General features: G+C 38.0%; 1 protein-coding gene across 1 annotated transcript; it reads left to right on the top strand.

Annotated features, from left to right (window-relative positions):
• Positions 1–1775: 1775 nt before the first annotated feature.
• galr2b (galanin receptor 2b) lies at positions 1776–11605 on the top strand. Its single transcript, XM_015012889.2, has 2 exons — positions 1776–4341; positions 9157–11605. Exons 1-2 carry the CDS (start codon positions 3926–3928, stop codon positions 9920–9922), a joined length of 1182 nt encoding a protein of 393 aa, XP_014868375.2. The 5' UTR covers positions 1776–3925; the 3' UTR covers positions 9923–11605.
• The last annotated feature ends 363 nt before the right edge of the window (positions 11606–11968 follow it).

The following is an 11968-nucleotide window of genomic DNA, read 5'->3' as shown; positions in this document are numbered from 1 at the left end:
AGGTGAACAAAGAATTGAGCAAAACTCTCACTTAAGCATTTGACCAATCATCACTTGGTCACGGGAAACGAGTCACAATCGATAAACTAGATCCAGGATAGAAGCAGCTAAAACAAGCTTCCTCTACAGAATAGCCTGACTTGGCCAACAGAGGGAGAAACTCAGTCATCTAAGGGAAGCTCAGTGTACACTGTTTCTCTGCATCATGGTGAGGCAACATGGTTTGGACATGTGATAGAGACAACCTAGTAGAAGCCTCCTGTCAAAAATATGCAACATATCCCACTTGGAGGAGACCCTGGGGCAAATCCTGAACCCGCCGGAGGGACTATAAATAGCTTCTTCCAAACTTTGAACACCTTGGGATCCCTGGAATGAGCTGGAGAGTAATGCTGGGATGAAGAATGTCTGGGCTTTCCCTTCCAGACCTTACAGCCCAATCTCAGGTAAGCAAAAGATAATTAACGTTTGAATATTAATGTATTTTGCTCATAAGAAAACAAACATCTTGCAGTGAATAACTCCGTCTCCTTCTTACCAGGCTATGACTGTCGATGTAAATGGAGATGCAATAAGGTAACTGTTTGTTTAACAACCCAGGATCTGGGTCCTCACTCTTCAGAGGGTATCCTCAGTTATACTTGGCAACTGTTTATCAGATGACCTCCTGATTTACACAGTGACAGTGAGCCCGGCGGGCGTTAAAACCTCCCTCCATACCTCAGCTCTCTCCCATCCTTCTCTGCAGTGAAGTGTGAACATTAAAGTGAATGTGGAGGAGGAGTTCTTGTGAGGGGGGGGAGGCAGGCAGAGAAAGAGAGTAAGACAGCAGCGACCCAGGCAGACAGCGACGGATGCTGGTAGGGAAGAGACGTCTGTACAAAGGGAATCAGCATGATAACAGCATTGGTCCCCTGGGAGTGTTGTACCTAATCGGAGACGATTGGGAGGCTTTGGATACTGTCCAGCATCATCAGTCCGGTAGGTTTCCTCTGCAGCACCCATGCCTGCTCTGCATCCTGCTGTTGCTGGTTATGCATGTTAAAAATAAACCATTCTGGCAAACATTTAGTATCCCGATCTGTAGCATGTATTTGTTCATCACAAACATAGCTTATCTTGTCATATCTTAACTTTGACTCTCACAGTGTGGGTGTTTGAGTCTTGCTTCTTATTTAGGATGAATTATTTTGAGGCTCATATATTTCCACTGACTCTGTTTTTGGCTGTGGTGCACCCCCGTCAATCTCTTCATCTCTCTTTGGATTTCCTGTTTCCTTTACTCTTTTACTGATTCCTTCTCTTTAACTCCTGCTTACACCTCCAAATACATCACACAGAGCACAACCAAAGCCTATGAATTTTACTGCATGTCTAGTGTTGCATGCACCAGACCATGAAGCATCTGCTCATCTGTCCCCGTTTCCTCTGATCCCAGCGATCCCAAAACACGTCCGGCTCTGATTGAAGTCTTACCACCGGCATATTGCTGTAGACGAACATTTTATATCAGTGCAAATTGCGTAGCCTTAAGGACAAGAAAATGGTTTTAGCGCTGCCTAAATCTGGTACAGAGCTGTGAAGTAAATTCCTCTGCAGCAGCAGGCAGCAGGTGTTATCCCCTCCTTATAAATTTAATCGGGGCATTCCTGCATCTGTTTTTTCAATCTGTAGCTGGAAATAACTTGACATATAACGTTGTACTTTTCCATTACACTTATAACATTTTTTTAAAAAGGCAGATGATAAACATGTCCATCGTTTCCGAAGAGATTGGAAACAAAAAATTAACAATCTCTTTATTTAACAGGCAGCTGCGACTCAAGAATCTTTCACGTTGGTGTTTCCAGCCTGCCCTTGCCAAATCTTTGATAGGGAAGGACATTCTTTTGATTAGGGTGATGAGTAGTCTCTCATTAAAGCATTATCAAACCTAATCAAGCTGCTCATTTGCTGTAGAGAAAATTCCAGCTTCTTCCTCTTCATTGAACCTGCTGGGTCCCTGAATGAGGTCGGTAAGCAGCAGTGACATAGGCGTGGGTCGCTTCCTTTCTCTGATCTCATTAACGATACAAAATTGCAACCGTAACATAAATACCGCAGTGCCAATGAAAGAGAAAGAAAAAGACAGTAGTTAGTGTAGATTGAAACTTTCACATGCTTCAATTTTAGAGCACAATTGCACTCAAATGCTATTACAAAGAGCACAATTCCTAAATGAAGTGCATTGCGTTGAGAGTGACTTCATATTGATCTTCTGAAAATCAATGGCACTTTCAAAGAGCAAGTTGTTCCTATAAGTCTACTCACTAAAAAAAAAAAATTTCTTTGAAAAAGGGAGAGTTGATAAAAACACACTTGAAACAAATACACCCCAGCCTCTTTGTCCTGTCCGTCACATCCTCTGAGAGGCTGCAGCATCAAAGCCCGACGATCACCCCCAGAGCAAAAAATCTGCCACTCAAAGTTGTGATGCGGAACCAGCAATAAAAACAAATGTTGGTGCTGATAAATAGGCGTCTGTGGATTATGGGTTAATTGCAGATATTGCCTCATTTCACAAATGATCTAATTGCACAATTAGAGAAGATGATCATGCGTAATTGGAATTTTGCATATCCTCTTTGTCACCATACACCCATTACGTCCTTTAGCACCTGTAATTATAAACTGGATTTTAACGATTAACTGCCAAAAATGGTCTCGTTATAGTAAGGGAAATAATAAATAACAAACGCTGTTGTTTTTTAGCACCTTTCAGCACACACACACACACACAAAAAAAAAAAAAATCAAACACTCTCTTTGTTGGAATATAAGCGTGTTTAGACATATTTTTCTGTGTGTGTGACTATGATTCACCACCAAGTGGACCACTTTAGTTTCAATTTCGTACCGATGGCTGCTGTGCAATGTGAAATGAGAGTACCTGTGACATGAGAGCAGATTGACGTCATTGGAGACATTGCTTGCACGTCAGAGGGTTCAATATGACATTGTTTCAGGCCAGAATATGACAGAGAGGAGTGGGTCCCTTAGTGCTGATTGTTGGTAGGGATCAATGCTTCTATATAGCCATGGCATGAAGGGAAGCATCCCAATATCCACAGATGAGCTCCTGCTCTTTTTGTTTTCGCTGAGTAAATTTAAGCGGAGCACTCAGATAGCGGTGGGTTAGAGAAGCGATCCATTCAATTACAGTGGAGTGGAGCTGAGCTCGGGCACAGCGAGTCGCTTATTGGTCCAATTACCTCTTAAAGTCAACTGCAGCAGTGCATCAGATAATTATATAGCATCGAAACAGTAAAGATGCACCTGGCAGAAAACAAACCCCCCCAAAATAAACAAAACTATTATTTGATTAAACATAAATTTATCGCTAAATTTATTATTGCTAAATTTGAGCAACATTTGCATTTGCTTTGATCAGTTTTTGTCATTATTTGAAAACCTTTTTCCACTATTTTTCAATTAATTAACTAATCAAGAAGTCAAACCATCATATATATTTAGCAGGTTGCTTTTCAACATCTTTTTCAGCGTTAAATCATTTGCATCCTCCAGATTTTCTTCAACAGTTTCCCTGCATTTACCTCCATCCATCTCGCCATCAACTTACACCAGCATCTCTATGTAGTTTTTCTCCACAAATAACATTTTGCTAGTTACTGTTTGGTTGAACATCACTGTCCTTTATATAGGCTTATTTTTGTTGGTCTGTGCAAATTTGTGAACCGTTTCCAAAACTTTTGGAGAAAAACATTCAGCTGATTCGAGGCTTGTCATTTCCGTTGCAATTAACCCTGCATGAGACGACCTTTGTCGTCACGTCAGCACATTCACCGTGCTCAGAGGATTTGGCTCTTTTTCTAAATGTATTCATAGCCTTCATTTTAAGACGTGCACCATAAGTGTCTTTTCAGGCATGCTTAAATTATTGTTCTTCTTTCATTCTAGATTCACCAAAATGTCTGACTTTGAGGATTTCAGCTGGACAGGAGGACAGGCCAACGTTTCTGAAAGCTACCAGCTGAACCCCACCAGTGTGATCGTCTCTGTGGTTTTCTCCCTCATCTTTCTGCTTGGCACCATCGGCAACAGCCTGGTGCTCGCTGTGCTGCTGCGGAGCGGCCAGCTCGGATACAACACGACCAACCTGTTCATACTCAACCTGAGTGTGGCCGACTTCTTCTTCATAATCTTCTGCGTTCCCTTCCAAGCCACCATCTATTCTCTGGAGGGATGGGTGTTTGGCTCCTTCATGTGCAAAGTGGTCCACTTCTTCATCAACCTCACCATGTACGCCAGCAGCTTCACGCTGGCTGCTGTATCAGTTGACAGGTAAGTCGATTAATGTTTGGGATTAAATAGATTTATTCTGTTCTAACCTAACTCCTAATTAACTCTATTCCAATTTAGCTGTATTCTAATTCTAGCTCAGATTTTCAGTAAGGCGTTTGTTTCAAAGTCATTACAAACATTTCAAAGCAACATGTTCTCTGCAATCCCATCACGTTGAGCTAGTCTTCACTTCTTTTAACTATTTTGATTAGATTTAAAAATGTAATACCAATAAAAATCTTTAATACAGCATTTTGTTGATCGAACATCCTCATTAAGTTTTGTTTACCTTCTTATTTTACCTCTAGAGCAATGAATGTGTGGAGGCATGAGGAAAATCTTTTGTCGATTCTTTGTTCCACTGTTGGTTTTATTTTGGGTCTTAAATTAGAAATACACCCCACTCAAATGACTAATTCAAGCCCATCAAGCCTTAAGAAATTCCTCCCTTCCCTAAAGGCCGTGATTCATTATTGAGAACTAATACATCACACACGCACATGCATAAATTAATAACTATTCTCTCAGAATACTCTAAAGCTGTAGCTGTGCAACTCATGAATGCCTTCTTTCTTTTAACCTTTGAAATGAACAGTCTGTCTTTATTGAAATCTTAATCCTTAAGAACTGAAAGAGAAATAAATCTGCTCAAATATATTTTGCAGATGAATCCCAATATTGGTAATGCTCAGAAATTTATCGGGAATTGCATCGATTCCCAAGAAAAAAAAAAAGGAACGTGTTCAATACAGATTTGTTTTCTACTTACATTTTTTTTACAGATACGTGTATTTATGAGATGAATAAATACACCTTTGTCTTGATTTGATTTCATGCAACAAGTGTCTAAATACTGTGAGCAAGCCAGAAACCTAAATATTAATTGAAGTAAATAAGTTCTAATGCTGTACCACTGATATTTACTAACAATTTAAGGTAAGTTATGGTTAAAACACCATGTTTGATTTCACTTGTATTTTAAAATTTAGCATGACAAGGGCATTTTGAAGAAAATTGGAGCTTCATCATGATGACCTCAAGGTAGCATAGTCGAATTAGATGTACAAGGAGTGGAGTCATCAGCATAAAAACAAATAAGAAAAACAATTGGACCTAGTATAAAATCCTGAGGCACACAGATATGTAGTATCATAGCATCAGATTATAAATTGACTGTCTGCACTGATTTTGAATGACAAAAAATTTAACTCATTAATCATATCAGGTGACTATTTCAAAAACCAATGTTTGTAATCCAACTAATTCAGATGTCATGGTGAACGGAATCAAAGGCTTTTTTAGTCAGACCGACAATATTCCTTGTTATATGGCTTACTTGACATTTTAATTATTAGTTTTTGTGAAGAATCCAATTTCAAAGTTACCACCTTCACAATTCATAACAGAAAAATGATGTACTCTTCAAACAGCCACGATAAAAACAGTAAATATTTTTCCGTCTTCCACATTTTGGGGTTAATTTTTATTTATTTATTTATTTATTTATTTATTTATTTATTTATTTATTTATTTTTTTTTTTTTTTTGCCAGATGTCAAATACTGAATAATTTTCAGGATTTTAACTCCTCATATGCCAAAATTGAATGTGTCAAGGATAAAATATTGATTTTGATCTTAGCGAAGCAATTGATTACTTGACGACAAAAATTATAATGGACTCCTATGGAAACCACAATTTTTAAGCTAAAATATAATCATGCATTATGAGATGTGACATCTATTCGTGTGTAATTTTTCACCTATTTGGTTTTCTCACATTTGAATGTAAATGTTTATAGGTAAAAATATAAATTCAAGGTCTTCATTTTTATTTTACTTTATTTTATTTTATTTGTTTATTGCAACGAATAATTTAACAACATTGGCTAACCTCACAGAATGCATTTTTCCCATGTGAAGAAAGCAGGCTCTAGCCCCAAAAGGCACACATGAACAGAATTAATGAAAGACTCACATGACCTCACAAGACAATTAAGCCGTAATTGAATATCTTATGAGACAATCATGCAGCGTCCCTGGCTAAAAATGATTCCCCCACGCAGAGGAAGCAGTGAGTAATTATTACAGTTGTTGGGTAGCATAATCAGCTCTGTCAGTATGGACAGTCATTGAGGAGTTGCTCACTGCAGCAGAATCTCCACTCATACTGGCCGTGTTTACCCTTAAGAGGATTCACTCACTGTTTCCTCCTCTGAAAAAAAAAAAAAAAAAACTGAAGCTCTGAGTCAGGCTGTTAATAATACATTTCTTCTGTTTTTTTTTTTTTGTTGTTTTTTTTTTTTCCTACACTCTTTGTGGTATAAATACAGACCCACATACACAGAAAAAAAAATCTGAAAAGAAGGCCTTTGAGTGGAGAATCCTCACTGGGAATGAAATCAAAGTTCAAGAAGACAAATGCTTTACAGTATTTCCAGGTGAAGCATGGTGGTTTCCATAGATCATTCATGTTGAAAATGTATTTTGTGTTTTTGTATGTACATTTTAGGGTATGAAACACAAAGTGCACTAAATACTGTAATAAGTGTAATAAATATGTGTAACTTCTTGGTTGAGCCAAGTCAGTCAGTGTAACTGTTGTCTTTGTAGCACATCTGTGGAATTAAAGGATGCCCATTTTTCTTGCTACAACATTGTTTTAAATCCCAAATTTCAAATCAACATGATGAAAATGAACATTTCTTTCAAATTCCGCCTATGAATAAAGCCGGATGGCTGCAAACAGGGACTTTAGTTGTTCGAACCACTGAGGCTTCATTCAAGTAGGTTCAAAGTGTCTTCTTTCTGCCTTTCATGTCAAACATAAGTGCCTTTAGCAACCATTTCAGGGAAATATCAAAGAGCAGAGAAGATGTCCTTTCTGCCTCTGGAGAGGTGACTGAAGTGTTTCATAAATGGAAAAGGCTGACAGATGTATGTGCTGTTTTGCCTAAAATCACTGCAAGAGAAGCTGAAAGAAGCTGAAACATTGGGGACACCTGTCAGAGGACATTCAGCTCACGCAACTTTAAGCTACAAACACAAATATCTAATCAAAAAAAATAGGGCATGATAATGTGCTTCTTTTGTGAGTCATTTGTTTAGTTTTCAAAACTTTGACATTCAGATAAGGGATGCGAATGTCCTATGTCCAGCCAGTTCTCGCCTGCCAAAAGAAGGTGACATTTTAGACAGGCTGGGACCCAAGGCCGTTTAAGAATCATCCACAATCCGAACACGCATGCTTCAGGACTGTCCAAGAAAGCCTGATAAATAACACGCATATTGTAGAGGAAACAAGCAAGCTTCACACAGCAGTTTAAAACAGACCCTCACACAGTGCGCCAGCACTGATAACGGCTAAACCACTGCGAAATCCGTTGTAATGATGATATTATCACCGTGTGGTTTAATGGAAAGCAACAGCTGACTTCATTTTCTTCATTGTATCCAAATAGACATTAAAACATTTCAACAAATTGCACGTTTAGCGAACACCTGTCCTAAACACAGATCATGTTCTCTTGTTACTAGTGCATATTTCCTGTCAGTTTTTAGACAACATCAAATTCCTTAAAACAGAAAAGTGAAAGTGAAAGGCTATCTTATTAAATATTTCCCTGATTTTTAGCAATACGTTTTGTTTTCATACATATTGTATGTAAGTATATAGAACATAACACAATATCATACTTTTTTATTGTTTTTATACTTGTTTTTTATTGTTCATAAATGTTTTTGTCATTATCTTTTTGTCTACCTGTGCTTTTCCAGTCCAGACCCATCTCATCAAATCAAATTTAAGATCAGACTGTACAAAAGTAATAAAAAATCCTCTTTGTGAATGCTGCACCCAGTGTTACAAAGTTCCATTAATGTTTTTAGGTACAATAGAAAAGGCAAACTGTTTTTTTGTTCTGTTCAGCAAAAAGAAAAAAAAACTAGGTGACTCATGCTGAGTGTGTGTACCATTCATGCCTTCAGAAGGGCTTGCAGGGTAAATTTAAGTGGAAAGTTTTCCTGTAAGGACTTAAAATTACTTCGCTATCAGCGCCGGAGTTGAATATCCAAGCACTAAAAGCATTATTTCTAATACTGGAAATAAAAATGAATTTGCTTACCAGTTTATTTACTAATGTTATGTGGGATGAAATCGGACAACTTTCAGCAGTCTGCATTTCTTGCACTGCATATGTCTTAACCGTCAAAGAAAGTAATTCATTTCATTGGAAAATTAATTAATGGAATTAGTTAATTTTAATTCTTTCAGTTTGTGAATTAGACACAAACTGAAAGAATCAAAACAACAAGAAAAAGATCTAAGACTACTTTATGGTCATTAACAGGGAGTTTGACAAATACAAAGACCGTGCAGGGAGCTGCATCACCAATATCAAAAACTGACTCAAAAACCTTTAACCATGAACAATGAACATTGGTGTTGTCTTTGGTTACAACTCACAGGTATAATTATTCTCCCTTCACAAAGTCTTTTATTGTTTATCGAATTGTAATTTTAATTCCTGTATACAGAGCTTTGGAAATGTTTCCTGGACACAAATTTTTATCAAATTTCCTTTTGCTGTTTAGAGTTCTTTTGTGACCTCCTGAAGGTATCACCAATGCTACTTTGGAGTAATTTTAATAAGCCAGCAACTTCTGAGGAGGTTCAGGTTGTACGTGTCTGATATTTTGTGATAATAAATACTGGTAATTATTGGTAACATTTAGAATGACAGATGATTGTATTCACTTTACAATCACACCATGAAACATTAAGAACAGACTGAATTTGTTTGTCTTTATCTTTACAGATATCTGGCCATCCGCTACCCTCTGCGCTCCAGAGAGCTGAGAACCCCTTGTAATGCAATGGTCGCCATGGTGGTTATCTGGGGTCTCTCCTTGGTCTTTGCAGGCCCATATCTTAGCTACTATGACCTGATTGATTTTGCTAACAGCACTGTGTGTATCCCCGGCTGGGAGGAGCAGAACCGCAAGGTCCTAGACACCTGCACCTTCCTGTTTGGCTACGTCATTCCCGTGCTGGTTGTGAGCCTCTCGTACACCCGAACCATCAAGTACCTCTGGACGGCCGTCGACCCACTGGATGGTATGTCCGAATCTAAGAGAGCCAAGCGTAAAGTCACCAAGATGATCATCATTGTAACTGTGCTCTTCTGCATATGCTGGCTGCCGTACCACGTAGTGATACTGTGCTATCTATACGGAGACTTCCCTTTCAATCAGACCACTTATGCCTTCAGGCTACTCTCTCACTGCATGGCCTACGCCAACTCTTGCGTCAACCCCATTGTGTATGCTCTGGTGTCCAAACACTTCCGCAAAGGTTTCAAGAAAGTCTTCAGCTGCATCCTCATTAAGAACGGCAGAAACAAAGTCCATGTAGTCCACGTGGCCAACACGGGGCCTGGGTTCGAGGCGGGCTCCACGGAGGTATCGCACATGAACGAGGAGAACGTTCGACAGAATGAATGTGAAATGATGAACAGGCCCAGGCGAGTGGAGCCGAGGGAACCCACAGTGACGCTAAATTCCCCCTTTCAGCACCCGACTTGATGAACGATCAGATCGGTTTCAGAGCGAGATTGCCTTATGTGTACAACTGTGCAACTATATAGAAAAAGTCTACATTTTTTCATCGACTCCAAATTTTTAATTTGCGGGGTTAATTGGAGGCATATTAACTGGGAGCGAGTTAACTACTGAACACGAAAACGTTCTTCATTAATCCCATCTTTCTAATCCATGACTGCGTTAATCTTGGCATGTGGACATGATTTTAGAAAAGTTTTTTCCTGTCTCATTTATACTGCCAGCTCAACTCAACTCCACTACAACACCAACCAGCAGACATATTTCAGTTCAAGTACTTCCAGTTTTCTCATTCTTATTTTCCACTAGTTTCAGTAGAGCTACAAAGAAAGATTTTGTTTCATGTGCCAAGGTAATCTTTTTTCAAATGATTGGTTGCAATTAATGAAATTGAGGCTGCAAGGTTGTCGTGTCACTTACGAGGAGTTCTCTGTTGTTGTTCCTCCTGGCTGATGTGAACGCCATCACTTGTGACTCATTGATAAATCATCTTCTCAACCACTTTTTAACCACCATTTCCAAGTTTAGGTTTTCATTTGCTGGATTTTTCTCAATGTGATCAGGTTTTCAGGTGTAATCACTGGAGTCTAATCTGACCTTCCTGTCAGGTTTAAATCTGCCCATTGGATATCAAGGTGTAGTTTTTCGTTGAACAGGTTGTTTGTTTTGTAATTTTGCATGCAAATGCTGTTCTCTCGTGTCGAGATAATTGTTCATTTTAGCAAAATGTGTATTTAAGATAACTCTGCAGACAGTTGTGCAAAACAGTTAAGTATTTACAGTGCAGTTTAACACCTGCATATAGAAGTTCCTAAATATGTGTCAGAGCACAATGTTGTGTGCCAGATATAAGAATCGGGTTTGACGCGAGACATTTTGAGCTAAGATATAAAAAATAATAATAATTAATAAGTGCAAAGTTCGGGATTGATGACTTACAGAAATCTTTTAGAACTCTACAGTAATTGCACACATTTTCTTGCTTTTCTTGTATTTTGTATCCAGGGCATGTTTCTCTTTAGTGTAAAATATTATGCAGTTAAAAGAATGTGCTTGTCAATGAGTGCACGTATGTATGCACGTGTATTTTAAAGTGTATTCAATATTGTAAAGCTGTGAAATGATAAACACGCATTTGCAGATTTTTATTTTTATTTTTTTCCACAAAGTGCAGATAATTTTGAGTTCACCTTTGTTTTACTGTAAGGTTGCGTCCTACCTCAGAGCTGTAAAAAAAAAACCATTTTATTTCTGTTATGTTTCCAGACGTTTTAATGGCGAGAAAGAATGTACTGTCGACTGGATAGCTTAAATGACCAAATAAACCAGTTTCTGCTGTGAGGCTGCGTTGCAGAGCATATTTGGTTAAGAAGGAAAATCAGAAATATGAATGATTATTGCAACATTATTGCTATATTACAGCAGCTATCTCCAGTTATCTCAGTCTGATTCAATCAGTCAATCAAATTTATTTGTACAGTACATTTCAGCATCAAGGCAGTTGATTGTGATTCACACAAATATTTTTGATTTGTACAATCAGTGTTCTCTTTTCATATTGCATCCTTTAGTACTGTATTGGCTTATCTTTGCTTCTGTAGCAAAAATACAAATGAAATAGCAAAATAAATGCTTATTTAATAAAGACTGATAATGTTTGAAAGAGATGTTATGAACCTCAGTTAGTTAGTTAGTTAGTTAGTTAGTTAGTTAGTTAGTTAGTTAGTTAGTTAGTTAGTTAGTTAGTTAGTTAGTAGACCTTGAACTTAATTTGTGGTTAGATTTTAATTGCCATTTCTGTTTCAGTGTCATTCAGCAAACATTGAGTTACTGGGGGAAAAAACTGTTTTAAATGTAAATTATATCATTCTAATCTATTCAGTTGACTGAACACAACAAAGCTCAACCGCAGCACAGAACAAAGACGTGCCTTTTTCACTGTGTTTATGCTTAACCGCCATAAATAATATATACAGCATACAAATTATACGCACAAATGAGACAAATGCA

This window comes from Poecilia mexicana, unplaced genomic scaffold (assembly GCF_051168715.1).
Source record: "Poecilia mexicana isolate PSO_F unplaced genomic scaffold, ASM5116871v1 scaffold_8, whole genome shotgun sequence".
Taxonomy (NCBI): Eukaryota; Metazoa; Chordata; class Actinopteri; order Cyprinodontiformes; family Poeciliidae; genus Poecilia; species Poecilia mexicana.
The sequence above is the reverse complement of the archived record's forward strand: the minus strand, read 5'-3'. Positions and strand labels throughout refer to the sequence as shown.

Bases quoted from the DNA above. Each gene is read 5' to 3' on its own strand.
- galr2b (XM_015012889.2), top strand. From the start codon at position 3,926: ATGCTTAAATTATTGTTCTTCTTTCATTCTAGATTCACCAAAATGTCT. The intron at 4,342-9,156 runs GTAAGTCGATTA...TTATCTTTACAG, and splicing joins GCTGCTGTATCAGTTGACAG to ATATCTGGCCATCCGCTACC.